The sequence below is a fragment of the Gorilla gorilla genome, chromosome 20, assembly GCF_029281585.2.
Source record: "Gorilla gorilla gorilla isolate KB3781 chromosome 20, NHGRI_mGorGor1-v2.1_pri, whole genome shotgun sequence".
In the NCBI taxonomy this organism is placed as follows: Eukaryota; Metazoa; Chordata; class Mammalia; order Primates; family Hominidae; genus Gorilla; species Gorilla gorilla.
The window spans coordinates 66,136,013-66,152,812 of record NC_073244.2 but is presented as its reverse complement, the minus strand read 5'-3'; the positions used below and the strand labels follow the sequence as shown (position 1 = coordinate 66,152,812).

The window sequence follows — 16,800 nt, the reverse complement described above, 5'->3', positions numbered from 1 at the left end:
CTGTATCTTCTGGGGCTGCTGTTTGCTCTTTGGAACTCCAGTCCCGATGAGCTTGTCATTCATTCAAGGGTAATTTACATTTTCTCTGGTAATTTTAGGATTACTTTAAATTGATGCCTCATGGTTTTCACTTTACCATGATTGAGATATTAAATTTATTTATAAACTGATGTTTTGTCTTCAGTTCTGTAAAAATTTCAACCATTAGCTCTTCATGCATATTATGAACATCCTTCTTCCTTCTTTCATTCTGAAACCGTGACAGACACGTTCTTTCTTCTCATTCGACTTCCTGTATGTATTAATATTTTCTATTGTTCAATTTCTGTTCTTTCCATGATACAGTCTGGAAAATTTCATGAATATTTTATCCCAATGTATATATTTATTATTTCAGCTGTCTTGTCCTGGATTAAATTATGTTTTTGATTCTGTTATGTTTGCATAGTAGGTATATATGGTTAGTAAATTACTTTTTTTTTTTTTTTTGAGACACAGTTTCGCTCCTGATTTCCCAGCTGAAGTACAGGGGCGCAATCTCAGCACACAGCAGCCTCCACCTGCCAGGTTCAAGAGATTCTCCTGCCTCAGCCTTCCGAGTAGCTGGGATTACAGGCACTCACCACCACGCCCAGATAATTTTTTGTATTTTTAGTAGAGATGGGGTTTCACCATGTCACCCAGGCTGGTCTCCAACTCCTAGCCTCAAGTGATCTGCCCGCCTCCACCTCCCAAAGTGCTGGGATTACAGGCATGAGCTACCACGCCCAGACTTAAATTCCTTTTTAATGGTGTTAATTTAATGTAGTTTTTCACCTTCACGATGTCTGTCTAATGCATTTCAACAACTGTCTGTGTTTTCCTCACGTATCTTGGTTGTCATTCCTGTGGGGCGGCTCCTCCCACGCACCTGGCCTTTCATAAAGGGTTTCTCCCACGGCTGTCCAGGCATCAGCCTGATGAAGGGGATTGTTGCCGCTGCTCCTCCCCACTCCCCCAAACTCAGTGTCAGCTCAAGATTGTGCCCAGCAGGGATGGGACCAACGCCAGCCTCACACTCACCTGTGGGGCAGACGCCCATGTCTGACCACCGTGGATTGAATCTGTTTCTCACACACAGGGGAGGGGCTGAGTGCTGACCGTGGCCTCCAGTGAGTGAGCAGAGACCCCCCAGCATCTGTCCACACACACAGGGGAGGGGGAGCCACAGCTTCCAGCCTCACCCAGAGCCCTGACCCCTCCCTGCCTGGGAGGACGTGGGGTTCCTCTTCTGTCCCGCACGGAGGTGGGAGCCTCCTCCTCCCTGATGACCCTGGGTGGTCCCAGACACCTGTGGCCACTCAGCATTGAACTCTGCTCATGGAAGGGGATGCGTCTCAATGTGAGGAACTGTTCTTCCTCTTTCTCTGCCTGTGGCTGTGATGATCTGCATATTTCAGACGTATCACAAGGAGAATTTCATGGCATTTGGAGCCGATGTGGGCTCTTGAGTGGGGGCGTCAATCATCCTCCTGGACTGTGGAGCCCAGCACCAGGATCCTCTCCCGTCCCCACCCTCCTGTCTGAACTGGTCTGGAAATTCACCATGGCTGAGCCTCCCATGTCCTGGGCATCACTGACCCCCACAGCCACTGTGATGAGTGGGGTTCATGACAGCAGGCTCAGAGGTGACGTTCATGTCCAAAGTCACATAAACCCTAGATGATAATCAGGAATTAAATACAAATCAGCTCACCTTCCCCAGAATCAGATTATAGATTACAATGAAACATATATATATATATGTTTCTCCTTCTCAGACAGGATCTTGCTCTGTCGCCCAGGCTGGAAGGCCAAGGGGTGATCATAGCTCCCTGCAGCCTCCGCCTCCCGGGCCCAAGAGATCCTCCCACCTCAGCCTCCTGAGTAGCTGGGACAACAGGCATAAGCCTCCATGCCCAGCTCACTTTTTTCTTTTCTGTAGAGAAACGGTCAAAGTGTGTTGTCCAGGACTGTCTGAAGCTCCTGGCCTCAAGCCCACCTCCCGCCTCAGCCTCCTGAAATGCTGGGATTCCAGGCATGAGCCACCACGGTAGACCCTGCATTTCTCCTCTGTGCTCACTGCCACACGCAGCTCAGCCTGGACTACACAGCCAGGTGTCAGGTGCATCTCTGCTGATCTGAGTCTGCCTGCAGCATGGACCTGGGTCTTCCCTGAAGCATCTCCAGGGCTGGAGAGACGACCGCCATGGTAAGGACCCCGTAACGCTGAGCTGATGGACGAGCTGAAGGAGGGAGGGAGACCCCATGGGGAGGCTCTGAGAGGGAGGAGGAGCCCACGGTCACCCTTGCCTGAAAGGGGCTGACTCAGGAAGGCACCAGGCCTATTTGCGGCTGTGTCCCCGTCCTCAGTGAGATAAAGATAAATCAGGCAGACAGTGGCCCGGGGGCAGGGAGACCCCATTTCTCTCTGAAATGTCTGCAGAGAGCCTGGTGCACGCCACCACTTCAGCCCTGGGGAAATGAGAGCCAGGCTCCTGGGGAGGGCAGTTCCCCTTCCTGTGGGCTGCGGATGAGACAACCCCATGACAAGAAGGACCCAGCCTCCCAGCAGCCACACCCTGTGTGTCTCTCTGTCCTGCCAGCACTGAGGGCTCATCCCTCTGCAGAGCGCGGGGTCACCGGGAGGAGACGCCATGACCCCCACCCTCACAGCCCTGCTCTGCCTTGGTGAGATTTCAAGATGGGGAGCGGGAGATCCAAGTCTTGGAGGGACCCCACCCCACACACAAACCCTGGTCCATCAGGAGACCTCAAAAGCTCAGGAGGCACCAGGGTGGGGACTTGCTCAGGCTTCAGGGCAAATGCCTCACAGGGAATTCTCTTCCAGGGCTGAGTCTGGGCCCCAGGACCCACGTGCAGGCAGGTGAGTCTGTCCCCAGCTGTCCCAGGTCCCTACTCCTCACTGGGACAGGGGGCCACCCATGGGCAGCTGCGGGAGGAGACAGTAGTTCTGGGTGACTGATGGGGATGATGGGGAAGTCCTGGGGCTGGCAGCTGGGATCTGAGTGTGGGGATGTCTTGGGATCCAGCCTCTGATTTCCATCTAGGGCCCTTCCCCAAACCCACCCTCTGGGCTGAACCAGGCTCTGTGATCAGCTGGAGAAGCCCCGTGACCATCTGGTGTCAGGGGACCCTGGAGGCCCAGGGGTACCGACTGCATAAAGAGGGAAGCCCAGAGCCCTGGGACAGAAATAACCCACTGGAGCCCAAGAACAAGGCCAGATTCTCCATCCCATCCATGACACAGCACCATGCAGGGAGATACCGCTGCCGCTATTACAGCTCTGCAGACTGGTCAGAGCCCAGCGACCCCCTGGAGCTGGTGGTGACAGGTGAGAGGACACTCAGGGCTCCCAGCCCCAGGCTCTGCCCTCAGGAAGGGGGTCGGCTTTCAGGGCGTCTCCCTCTCACAGCCCAGCCCTGGGGATGATGTGGGAGGTGGGAGCCCCATTTAACACGGTGCCTCCTTCTCTCCTAGGAGCCTACAGCAAACCCACCCTCTCAGCCCTGCCCAGCCCTGTGGTGGCCTCAGGGGGGAACGTGACCCTCCGATGTGGCTCACAGAACGGATATCACCATTTTGTTCTGATGAAGGAAGGAGAACACCAGCTCCCCCGGACCCTGGACTCACAGCAGCTCCACAGTGGGGGGTTCCAGGCCCTGTTCCCTGTGGGCCCCGTGACCCCCAGCCACAGGTGGAGGTTCAGATGCTATTACTATTATACGAACACCCCCCAGGTGTGGTCCCACCCCAGTGACCCCCTGGAGATTCTGCCCTCAGGTGAGGGAGCCACGGCCTTGTCTAACACACTTTCGGGGCAGCTGACAGGTTGTCGGGAGTTTGGCTGGTGACTGAATCTGGAAAGGACCCAGAGTGATGTGTTGATGGACGGGCTGAAGGCATGAGGGAGACCCCATGGGGAGGCTCTGACATGGGAGGAGGAGCCCTCGGCCACGCTCACCTGAAAGGGGAGGACTCAGGAAGGCATCGGTGTGTTTGCTGTGAGGTCCCAGCTCTCAGGGAGAGGAGGAAAGATCAGGCACAGTGGCCAGGACTAGGGAGACCCCACTCTGAAATGACTCCAAGACAGCCCCGGGTGAGAGGGAGGCCCTGGAGTCAGAGACTCAGAGCGTGAGAGACAGTGAGACCTGCAGGGCCAGGACGGGAGAAGGAAGGGGCGTGGGAGGAACCAGCTCTCTCAGTCCTGGCTCCTCTTTCCCTCCAGGCGTGTCTAGGAAGCCCTCCCTCCTGACACTGCAGGGCCCTGTCCTGGCCCCTGGGGAGAGCCTGACCCTCCAGTGTGGCTCTGATGTCGGCTACGACAGATTTGTTCTGTACAAGGAGGGGGAACGTGGCTTCCTCCAGCGCCCTGGCCAGCAGCCCCAGGCTGGGCTCTCCCAGGCCAACTTCACCCTGGGCCCTGTGAGCCCCTCCCATGGGGGCCAGTACAGATGCTACGGTGCACACAACCTCTCTTCCGAGTGGTCAGCCCCCAGTGACCCCCTGAACATCCTGATCGCAGGTGAGGTGGCCAGCGGGTTCAGTCAGGGACCCAGGCTCTGCACAGGCCCTGCCGGGCGAGCCCAGGTGGTGATGGCCGGGATGAGGGGTGGAGGTCCCAAGGGAGGGAGAGACAGAGAGAGACAGGGGATGGGCGGGGAGGCGAGACTCAGAGAAAACAGAGACAGAGACACTGAGGGTCCCAGGGAGAGGACTGGGGAGGTGTCAGCTCAGAGCAAGGTGGGGCAGCCCCTCACCCATCCTTCTTCTCTCCAGGACAGTTCTATGACACCGTCTCCCTGTCAGTGCAGCCAGGCCCCACGGTGGCCTCAGGAGAGAACGTGACCCTGCTGTGTCAGTCATGGTGGCAGTTTGACACTTTCCTTCTGACCAAAGAAGGGGCAGCCCATCCCCCGCTGCGTCTGAGATCAAAGTACCGAGCTCATAAGTACCAGGCTGAATTCCCCGTGAGTCCTGTGATCTCAGCCCACACGGGGACCTACAGGTGCTACGGCTCACGCAGCTCCGACTCCTACCTGCTGTCTTTCCCCAGTGACCCCCTGGAACTCATGGTCTCAGGTGAGGGCCCCGACCCCGTCCTCTCTGAGCTCAAAGGCTCAGCTCAAGCCCAGGCCCCAGGAGATCTCAGCTGGGATGGAGTGAGGGAGGCTTAGCCAGAGGGCACCCAGCCCTCAGAGGGGAGGAGGCCAACAGGGGTTCTCCTAGGCGTGGCCACCCGTTCTCCCCTGCCTGGCATGCAGAAGGCACCAGGTGGGCAGAGAAATGGTTCCAGGGAATCCACTGGGCGGAAGCAGGAGAGTGGGAGTGGAAGGGTACACTCCATGGACGGCCCCCGCCCCTCACCCGCCTCCCGTGCTCCTTCCAGGACCCTCTGGAGGCTCCAGGCTCCCACCCACAGGGCCGCCCTCCACACCTGGTGAGTCGCTGAGGCCTCTTGGGGAGCGCGGCCTCCCCCAGGGCAGTCTGAGTCTCCCTAAGGATCCCACTCCCCTCCCCTCAAGGACGGGCTTGTGTCCCAGGGGCTCTGAGGCTGGGCTGGTGAGGGGCGGGGGGTTGAGGCAGAGGGAAATGTTGGGGCCCAGCCTGGGGGAGGAGGAGCCGGGCTGATGTGGGGGGCAAGACAGCCCCAGCCCTCATCTCCCTGTCCTGACCCAGGAGGTCCTGAGGACCAGCCCCTCAACCCCCCAGGGTCAGGCCCCCAGAGTGGTGAGTGAGGGGCTCTGAGTGGGAGGTGGGCGGGGTCCCGGGGAGGCAGGGGTGGGTTCTGTCCTAGGTTCAGGCTCCTCTGGAGGTGGCGATGTGGACAGGCCCCTCCCCTGCATGGGACTCAGTTTCTCCAAGTGTAAAGGAGAGAGGCCTGTGGGTGGGAAAGTTCCTTTCAGTTCTGACCCCCAGCTGTGCCCTCCTGGGAGAGGAGGCCTCCCAGGGAACCTCCCAGACCCGATTCCGCAGGGGCCTGTCCTGTCCCACCTGCAGCAGTGACGGTGACCTGGGGCAGGGGAGGGGAGCAGGGCTGTGGTTCAGGATGGTCAGGCTCTTTCCCTGCAGCTCCGGGTCTCGGCTCTGGTGCAGGAACAAGGGCTGCAGGTCAGACTCCCGGGCTCCCTTCCCAGCTCTGCCGCTTCCTCGCTGGGGGCACGGGGCAGGCGATTCCCCTCTCTGAGCCTCAGTTTGTGCATCTGTGAAATGGGTTGTACGGGTGGCAATTCAATGTTGCACGACTGCTTGTGAGGGCTGGAGGTCACGAAGGAAAGACCTGGCTCGCGCCTGCACACAGTAGGTGCTCACATCAATGACGTCATTCCCACTCCTGACGTCCTCATGTCAAGGTCTGGGAAGATACCTGGAGGTTTTGATTGGGGTCTCAGTGGCCTTCATCCTGCTGCTCTTCCTCCTCCTCTTCCTCCTCCTCCGACGTCAGCGTCACAGCAAACACAGGACATCTGGTGAGTAGGGAAGCGGGGGACCCATGGGCCGACCAAGGGTGGGCTCAGGGCACCAGCCAGAGGGAACCCAAACACACAGGGGTGTCAGTTTAGAAAACCGGTTCCAGGGGCATGTAATGTCAGCACGCATTTACAAACGTCAGTATTCATGGAGTTTTTTTTCTATCATGAAATATTTGGAACATCCATGTAGGAATATTTTTAGTTTTCCTTCTTTCCCTCAAGTTGCATGTGCAGAATGGGGGTTCTAATGTTCCCAGGGCTGAGACTCTGTCCATCTTCACCCAGACCACAGAAAGACTGATTTCCAGCGTCCTGCAGGGGCTGCGGAGACAGAGCCCAAGGACAGGGGCCTGCTGAGGAGGTAATTCTGCCCAAAGACCACAGACTCCCACCCGCCGCAGCCCATACACTGCCCCTCACACTCCCATGTCCTCCCCCAGGTCCGGCCCAGCTGCTGACGTCCAGGAAGAAAATCTCTGTAAGAGGAAGAGAGGGGACAAATGGGGGTGCTGGAGAGACAGGAGTCCCAAAATTTCAGTAGCAACAGGGAGGGGCTGGGAAGGGTCTGGGGCTCCGTGGAAGATGGTCTCGCCCCACACTGTGGGACCTCCCTGGATCTCAGTGGCCCCATCTGGGAGCAGGGCAGGGGCCAGCAGGACTGAGAGTTCTCAGAGAACCAGGAGACGAACCCCTTGCTCTGCCCCAGCAGATACTGCCGTGAAGGACACACAGTCTGAGGACCGGGTGGAGCTGGACAGTCAGGTGAGATCCCGCCCCGTGCCGGGCACCAAAGGCCTCCTGGTGCCAGATCTAATCCTGCAGGACTTCTCTGTCCTCCTTCCCCCGGCTCTCAGCATCGTCACGGTGGACCCCTCCTTGTCCAGCATGCTGCCTCCTGCCTGCTGCGACCTCACTCTCTCCTGCTGTCCTGGGACCTCGTGGGCCTCCTCCCGGGTCCCCTTCCTGCTCCTCATCCTCTGTTTGGCCGTCTGGTTGTTAGAGCGCTCCCCAGGCCTCAGGAGGATGAGGAATAAATGAACCACCTCGGTCCCCTGGGCTCCCCTTCATTCATTCATCCAGCGAGTGTTCCCAGGGAGCTCACTGTGGATGGGGCTCCCCGTGGGAGCTGCAGACACAGCAGGGAGGAAAGCCTCCCCCGCCTCCTGAGCTCACCTCGTGGTGGGAGACAAAATGCAAATGAATGCACTGTGTCCAGGAGTGCAACGTGCTGTAAGGAACATAAACCAGGGAAAGGGCAGAGAGTGTGGGGCAGTGGGGCCAGTCTGAATGGAAGGGGAGGGCTGTCTGCTCAGCTGTCATCTGAGAAGCCTGGACGGAGGGGGCCACACGGTCCTCTAATGGACGAGCCCCTACAGGCAGAGGAAACAGCCCTGCAAGGGCCCCGAGGCAGCAGCAAGCTCTTGCAGGAAGGCCCGTGAGGCTGCAGCCAAATGGGCAAGGTCAGAGTGAGGAGCAGAGGCCAGAACCACAGGGAGGGAGCGGCCAGACCCTCCATGGCCTTAGGGCGTCCCTGAGATTCCATCAGGAAAGGGATGTAATCGGATCACCGGGGCAACAGTGGGGAAAATTGACTCCAGGGGGTCAGGGGGATTCGAGGACACCCCCCACCACTGTCTCTCTCCAGCAGAGCCCACACAATGAAGACCCCCAGGCAGTGACGTACGCCCCGGTGAAACACTCCAGACCCAGGAGAGAAATGGCCTCTCCTCCCTCCTCACTGTCCGAGGAATTCCTGGACACAAAGGACACACAGGCAGAAGAGGACAGACAGATGGACACTCAGGTGAGTCCTTTCCTCTCCAGGCCCCCAGGCCTCCCCGACCCCCACCACGTTGCTTCCCTCTCACTCTCCCCAACTGCAGGCTGCTGCATCTGAAGCCTCCCAGGATGTGACCTACGCCCAGCTGCACAGCTTGACCCTTAGACGGAAGGCAACTGAGCCTCCTCCATCCCAGGAAGGGCCCTCTCCAGCTGAGCCCAGCATCTATGCCACCCTGGCCATCCACTAGCCCAGGGGGGACCCAGACCCCACACTCAACAGAAGGAGACTCAGGACGGCTGAAGGCATGGGAGCTGCCCCCAGTGCACACCAGTGAACCCCAGCCAGCCTGGACCCCTAACACAGACCACGAGGAGACGCTGGGAACTTGTGGGACTCACCTGACTCAAAAATGACTAATATCGTCCCATTTTGGAAATAAAGCGACAGACTTCTCAACAATCAATGAGTTAATAACAAAAACAAAAACAAAAACAAAAACAGACGTAAAGGCCGGGTGTGGTACTCAGGAGGCTGAGTGGGGAGGATTCCTTGAACACAAGAAGTTAAGGCTGCTGAGGCTGCAGTGAGCTATGACTGTGCCACTGCACTCCAGCCTGTGTGACAGAGCAAGACCTTGTCTCTAAAAAAAAAGAGTGAATGTTTTAAGCTGAATGATAATGTAAATATTATACATCGAACTTATGACATGGGAAAATTAAGAAGCATAAATAGGCCGGGCGCGGTGGCTCACGCCTATAATCTCAGCACTTTGGGAGGCTGATGCGGGCGGATCACGAGGTCAGGAGATCGAGACCATCCTGGCTAACACGGTGAAACCCCGTCTCTACTAAAAATACAAAAAAATTAGCCAGGCGTGGTGGCGGGTGCCTATAGTCCCAGCTACTCAGGAGGCTGAGGCAGGAGAATGGCATGAGCCCGGGAGGCAGAGCTTGCAGTGAGCTGAGATCGCACCACTGCACTCCAGCCTGGGCGACAGAGTGAGATTCCGTCTCAAAAAAATAAATAAATAAATAAATAAATAAAAAAGAAGCATAACCAGGTGCAGTGGCTCACACCTGTAATCCCAATACTTTGGGAGGGCAAGTGGGGAGGATGGCTTGAGCTCAGGAGTTCGAGTCAGTCGGAGCAGCATTGTGAGGCCCCATCTCTACAAAAAATAAAACCAGTCCGGCGTGGTGGCACACACCTGTAGTCCCAGCTACTTGAGAGGCTGAGGTGGGAGGATTACTTGGGTACAGGAGGTCGAGGCTGCAATGAGCCGAGATCGCACCACAGCACTTCAGCCTGGACGAGACCCTGTCTCAAAAAAACAAAACAACTAACAAGCCAGTGAAATTATCTGTTGATTAGTGTTTGCATAATACATTTTTCATCCTTCTGCTTTTTTAATGTGATAAAATATAAACAACAGGCCAGGCGCAGGGGTTCATGCCTGTAATCCCAGCACTTTGGGAGGCCAAGGCGGGTGGATCACAAGGTCAGGAGTTCAAGACTAGCCTGGCCAAGATGGTGAAACCCCGTCTCTACTAAAAATACAAAAATTGGCCAGGTGTGGTGGCAGGCACCTGTAATCCCAGCTACTAGGGAGACTGAGGCAGAGAACTGCTTGAACCCAGGAGGCAGAGGTTGCAGTGAACCGAGATCACACCACTGCACTACAGCCTGGGCAACAGAGCAAGACTCTGTCTCAAAAAAAAAAAAATCCAATCTTGTAATCTCTTTTTGATCACTTATATTTAATGTAATCACTGATGACATTACAATTGTATGTCACTTAATGACAGGGATATGTTCTGAGAAAGCCATCATTAAAAAATTTTGGCCAGGCGTGGTGGCTCACGCCTGTAATCCCAGAACTTCAGGAGGCCAAGATGGGTGGATCACCAGAGGTCGGGAATTCGAGACCAGCCTGCTCAACATGGTGAAACCCTGTCTCTACTAAAAATACAAAAAGTAGCCGGGCATCGTGGTGCATGCCTGTAATCCCAGCTACTTGGGAAGCTGAGGCAGGAGAATCGCTTGAACCTGGGAGGCGGAGGTTGCAGTGAGCCAAAATCGTGCCATTTCACTCCAGCCTGGGAGACAGAATGAGACTCCATCTCAAAAAAAAGAAAAAAAAATTCACCGTCGTGTGAACATCATAGAGTCTACTTACACAAACCTACGTGGTATAACCTACTACATACATAGGCTATACCATCACGTATGAAATGTGTAGTGGAGCAAAACATCGTTATGCGGTGCATGACTGTGTTCAGGTGTGCCTTTTTGTTTATCTCCTCTGCTGTGTGTTGTTTCCCCTTTCCTGCGTATTCTAGGTTTTTTAGAAATATTTTTAGTTTTGATTTGTTAAAAACTTATGATTCCTTAACTTTTCTATTTAATATTTTTGGACCATGGTTGACCACCAGGTAACTGAAAACACAGAAAGAAAATTACAGATAAAGGGGGACTACTGTATTAGAGTTTTTTAAAAATATATTTTAAATTTTTTTGTAGCAATGGGGTCTCACGATGTTGCCCAAACTGGCCTCAAACTTGTGGGCTCAAGAGCCTCCCATCTCCGCCTCCCAAAGTGTTGGGATTACAGGCATGAGCCACTGTGCCCAGCTTAAGAGTTTTTAATTGACAAATAATAATTGTACATATTTATGGCATACAGAATATTTGATTTTATCTACGTGTGTGTGTGTGTGTGTGTTTTTTTTTTCGAGATGGAGTTTCACTCTTTTTGCCCAGGCAGGAGTGCAATGGTGCAATCTCGGCTCACTGCAACCTCCACTTCCCAGGTTCAAGTGGTTCTCCTGCCTCAGCCTCCCAAGTAGCTGGGACTACATGTGTGCACCACTATGCCCAACATATATATATTTACATATATATATATATTTTTTGAGACAGAGTCTCGCTCCATTCTACCTCAGCCTCCCGAGTAGCTGGGATTACAGACACATGCCACCACGCCTGGCTAAGTTTTGTATTTTTAGTAGAGACAGGGTTTCACCATGCTGGCCAGGCTGGTCTTGAACTCCTGACCTCGTGATCCGCCTGCCTCCCAGAGTGCTGCGATTATAGGCGTGAGGCACCGCACCCGGCCCAACAAATATATTTTTATTGAGATACAACACTATTTTGTGGCATTTAGTAAATTCACAATATGGTGTAAGCATCACCTCTATCTCATTCCAAAACATTTTTATCATACCGAGAAGGAAACCGAGTTTACATCAAGCAATCACTCCCACCTAATCCCACGCAACAATTAACCTACTTTCTGCCTCTATTGATTGACCTTCTTTGAATACCTTTTTTTTTTTTTTGAGACAGGGTCTCACTCTGTCACCCAGGTTGGAGTGCAGTGGTGTGATCTCGGCTCACTGTAACCTCTGCCTCCCAGGCTCAAGCGATCCTGCCACCTGAGCCTCCCAAGTAGCTGGGATCACAGGCACATGCCACCACGCCGGGTGAATTTTTTGTATTTTTGGTAGAGATGGTATTTCACCATGTTGCCCAGGCTGGTCTCAAACTCCTAAACTCAGGCAATCCACCTGCCTTGGCCTCCCAAAGTGCTGGATTACAGGCGTGAGCCACCACACCCAGGCTGTATACTTCTTATAAATGAAATAACGTCGTATGTGACCTTTTTTTCCTGACTGCTTTTATCTAGTATATTATCAAGGTTCACACATGTAGCATGTATGAGTACTTCATTCCTTTCTACGGTTGAATAATATTTTGTTGTAAGGATATACCACACTTTCTCTATTCACCAGCTGATAGACATCGCTACAAAAATAAGTAGTGGCTGTGGAGGTGCATGTCTGTAGTCCCAGCCACTCGGGAGCCTGAGGCGGGAGGATCACCTGAGCCACGATGTCAAGGCTGCAGTGAGCTATGATAGTGCCACTGCACTCCAGCCTGGGCAACAGGCCTCATCTTTTAAGCAAAGAAAAAAGAGGCCGAGCATGGTGGCTCATGCCCGTAATCCCAACACTTTGGGAGGCTGAGGCGGGCGGATCACCTGAGGTCAGGAGTTCAAGACCAGCCTGGCCAACATGGTAAAACTCTGTCTTTACTAAAAAATACAAAACTTAGCTGGATATGGTGGCGCGGGTCTGTAATCCCAGCTAACTGGGAGATTGAGGCAGGAGAATCGCTGCACCTGGGAGGTGGAGGCTGCAGTGAGCTGAGATCACGCCACTGCACTCCAGCCTGGGTGACAGAGCAAGACTCTGTCTCAAAAACAAAAAAAAAAAAAAGAAAAAAAGAGGCCAAGCATGATGGCTCATGCCTGTAATCCTAACACTTCGGGGGGCCAAGGCAAGAGGATGATTTAAGGTCAGGAGGTCGAGAACAGCCTGGCCAACATGGTAAAACTCTGTCTCTACTAAAAATACAAAAATTAGCCAGGCGTGGTGGCACGTGCCTGTAATCCAGCTACTTGGGAGGCTGAAGCAGGACAATCACCTGAACCCAGGAGGTGGAGGTTGTAGTGAGCTGAGGTCACGCCACTGCACTCCAGCCTGGGAAACAGAGCAAGACCGTGTCTAAAAAAAAAATAAATAAATAAATAAAAAAAAAGGAAAGAAAAGAAAGAAAAAAAGAGTGCTACTCATTAACAGGAAAGTTGGCTGGGTGCAGTGGCTCACGCCTGTAGTCCCAGCACTTTGGGAGGCCGAGGCAGGTGGATCACGAGGTCAGGAGATTGAGACCATCCTGGCTAACACGGTGAAACCCCGTCTCTACTAAAAATACAAAAGATTAGCCGGGCGTGGTGGTGGGCGCCTGTAGTCCCAGCTACTTGGGAGGCTGAGGCAGGAGAATGGCGTGAACCCAGGAGGCGGAGCTTGCAGTGAGCCGAGATCGCGCCACCGCACTCCAGCCTGGGCGACAGAGCGAGACTCGGTCTCAAAAAAGAAAGTCAGTGAAGGGACCTGTTTGGGAAAACAAAGCCCAGGCTCGAAGGAAGCTTGTGCTTCCCTCTGTGAGCAAGTTAACAGTCTTAGAAACATCTCCCCGAGCCTCCTCCTCCCACGCGGGTCGTCTGTCCTGCGGCAGCCCCACTGGTTCCTCCTATCAACCAAGGCAGAGTGGAAAAGCTCCTCACACTCTTCTGCTTCACACACAGTGAACAAATCCAGACCTCTCTGCCCACATCCCTCCTCACCCGGCTCCACCCGTGTCCGCTGGTCCATCCCCACAGTCTAAGCTCAGCTGGAGACCGAGGACGCCCTGTCTGTGCACTGCACCAACCTCCCTCCTGGCCCCCTACTGGCTCCCATCCCTACTCCAGTCCATCCCTCTCATCACTTCCGAGGCCTCTTCTGACCATCTTACCTGGCTGTGATCCTCCACTGCTCAAATTCCTTCAACGGGGCTCCATCTTCCCAAAATAAGATCCACGTTCCTGTACCTCATGTTCAAGCCTGTTGATGACCAAACCTGGTACACTTTCCAGCTTCACAGGCTATGGCTGTGCCACACCAAACTCATCACAGTTACCCACCCCCTGCCACACATACACAACCTCAGTCATTAAACACGTGTAATTCTGACGGCCGCTCCCTGAGCCAATCCGGATGTAGCTGACACCTCTGCAGAGCTCGTAGACTATGACAAAGACAAGCCCTCCTGCCTCGTTCCACTCCACTGTCAACGTATGTGCGTCATAGGTCATGAGGAGTCCACATAAACCACTTAGAATCCTTATCAACACATTGCCTAGTGGCTGGGCTCACGCTAGAGTGTGGTTATGGTTAACCATTAGTGAAACCCTCCCATATTGCATTCTGTGCAGTGATGGGCTTGTAAAAACAGACATCTGTTTCTACTGTGCTTTCTAAAGATTCCTCGTTTTGTTGTTGTTGTTGTTTTCTTTTTTTTGAGATGGAGTCTCACTCTGTCACCTAGGCTGGAGTGCTGTGGCGCGATCTCGGCTCACTGCAACCTCCACCTCCCGGGTTCAAGTGATTCTCCTGCCTCAGCCTCCCGAGTAGCTGGGATTACAGGCGTCCACCACCACACCTGCCTGATTTTTTGTGTCTTTAGTAGAGATGGGGTTTCACCACGTTGGCCAGGCTGGTCTCGAACTCCTGACCTCATAATCCACCCACCTCCGCCTCCCAAAGTGCTGGGATTACAGGTGTGAACCACCGTGCCCGGCCGGATTTTCCATTTGCTTAAACATAGCATCCAATAAATCTTCATGGTGCACAAGTCCCCTGAATGACAGGGTCCCAGCTTCCTTTGGCTCACTCTCAGGTCTGAGAACAGCCCACACTGTTTCTGGTGGAGGACACTCTGCGTGCCACACTCACTGTTCACGTCTTGGTCTCTCCATCCCCCAGAAGGACCCCTCACTCCCATGACAGGTGCACGCCGCTCACCTGCTATGAGCATGTTTTCCTCCTTTCCTACAACTTGTCGAAAACGGAGCAGAATTACCTCCTGTCTAAACATGGGTAATGTGTCATTAACCCAGGCTCCGTGAGTCCAGCAGGAATCCTATCAGCTTCACCCATGACTCCCCTCCTCCTGGCAGCATGCCTGGATGTGGTAACCACTGAATAAACATCGCCTGATCGCAAGGCTCACGAAAGAAAAGATGCATTACAGAGCTCAGGACATGGAAGGGGCTTGCCTCTAGAATTAGAACAGTGACTGGGCTGTGTCCTAAGGCCCTGCCCTCTCTGGCCTCAGCCTCATGTGCTAGAACAAGGGTCACCCCTGGATGAGAGTTGGGTGAGGTGGAAGCAGGCAGAGTATGGGGAAGTCAAATTTTGACTCAAATGTGGTCTGAAAGGCCCCCAGAGCCTGCTGTCCCCTCAGCCCCATCCTTCAGGGGGAGCAGAGCGAGGCCCTGGGGAAGGGGCTGTTCCCCTCCTGCAAGGCCACTGGTGAGAACACATGACCTGTAACACACAGCCCGGGGCCCCTTATACCAGCACACCCATCTGCCCTCCAGGCTCTGTGGCTCAATGGTCTAATTCATCTGCACTGCTGGGGACCGTGACAGGCAGGGCCACAACCCCCACCCTCATTGCCCATCTCCCTGCTGTGTGTCCAGGGAAGCCTTAGGTGGACACGGGGTGGTCAGTGACCCCGACCTCTTGGGCCAGAAGCACAAGGCAGAAGGCATGGAGTTGAGACCGGTGAGAGCTCTCCCTGCAGGCCCCAGAGGGTACGCATCCCCTAAATACCAGTCGCCTCATCTCAGGGGCGTCCAGGCAGCCCTCAGCCCTCCCTCTCAGCACAGCCGGGATCACTGGTGCTCTCTGGAGACAGCCTGACCCCTCAGCATCACTCAGAGGCCGGTTTTGACAGCTCTGCATTGACCAGGACAAGGGGCTCCCAGCCCGCCAGCGCCTAGATGGGCAGCACCTCCTGGACGTCCCCCCGGGCCCTGTGAGCCACCCCCCTGGGGGCCAGCACAGATGCTGCGGTGGACACAATGCCTCCTGCCCAAGGTCGGCCCCCTGTCGCCCCCACCCAACATCCTGGTTGCAAGTGAGGGGCCCCTACCCAGCCCCCATCCCGTTCTCTGCTCAGGACCCTGGGCTCAGGGTCGAGGGAGAGAATGATACGGGGAAGTGGTCCAAGGAGATCACCAAGAAAGGGAGAGCAAGAGGCCCGGAGATTAAACAGACCCACGCAGGCCAGGCACCGTGGCTCACACCTGTCATCCTAGCGCTTTGGGAGGCGGGTGGATTGCGTGAGGCCAAGGGTTTTAGATCAGCCGGGGCAACACATTGAGACTCCATCTCTACAAATTCTTGAGATGGAGTCTCCCTCTGTTGCCCCGCTCGCTGCCTCTGTACAGAGCCCTGAAGACCCTTTTCCTTTCCAAGCCCGTAGGCTTCTCCCCAGAACCGCATACCTCAACTCCCACTCTCCCCTCCCTCCAGGCTGCCGTGGAGCTCCGCAATTGTGAGCTACACCCAGGTGAGCCACCACCTCTCAGACCAGAGACAACTGCAGTCTCTTCCTCCCAGGGGAGCTCCCAGGAGCCCAGTGAGTACGCTGCCCTGGCCATCCACTAGCCCAGACAAGACCCAGACCCCACGCTCCAAGGAAGACCACAGTGAGCCCAGATGGTGCAGCAGCTGGCCCCATGGACACAAGACTACCATCATTTCCCAAGTAGCAACGCTGAGGGAAGGGCCAACCACCCAGCTCAAGTAAGCCGCAATGGACTTCTCCGCGTGGTTTACAGTAACTTAGCTGTGTTCCAGAACTGTCCCTGCCCTGACCTCAAACCCTGAAGGCCTCCAGATAAGGACCCAATCAACTACAGCCTGCAGCCTGAGGGGGTTGCACAATTTCAGGTTTCTCACTTCCTCAGAAACCAAACCCCTTCCCAACACAGATGATCAACAAGGCTGAGAAAAGGGAAGCCTGCCAACCTCTTGACCATGAGTCCACAGAAGCACCAAACTCGGAGAGGAGGAACAGAGTTCCCTCAACGCCTTCTCCTATGCTAACCCACT

The 16,800-nt window shown here is 54.7% G+C and overlaps 1 protein-coding gene across 5 annotated transcripts; it reads left to right on the top strand.

Annotated features, from left to right (window-relative positions):
- The first annotated feature begins 2,555 nt into the window (after positions 1-2,555).
- LILRB3 (leukocyte immunoglobulin like receptor B3) lies at positions 2,556-9,357 on the top strand. 5 transcript variants are annotated; one of them, XM_055370517.2, is made up of 13 exons: positions 2,556-2,709; positions 2,870-2,905; positions 3,090-3,374; positions 3,521-3,823; positions 4,269-4,565; positions 4,820-5,122; positions 5,430-5,480; positions 6,394-6,510; positions 6,799-6,874; positions 6,954-6,991; positions 7,223-7,275; positions 8,162-8,317; positions 8,397-9,357. In XM_055370517.2, exons 1-13 carry the CDS (start codon positions 2,676-2,678, stop codon positions 8,541-8,543), a joined length of 1,896 nt encoding a protein of 631 aa, XP_055226492.1. In that variant the 5' UTR covers positions 2,556-2,675; the 3' UTR covers positions 8,544-9,357. The 5 variants fall into 5 exon arrangements, with proteins under 5 accessions (XP_055226492.1, XP_055226491.1, XP_063557699.1 ...); XM_055370516.2 differs by having other exon boundaries at positions 8,159-8,317; XM_063701629.1 differs by having other exon boundaries at positions 6,954-7,275; positions 8,397-9,175.
- The last annotated feature ends 7,443 nt before the right edge of the window (positions 9,358-16,800 follow it).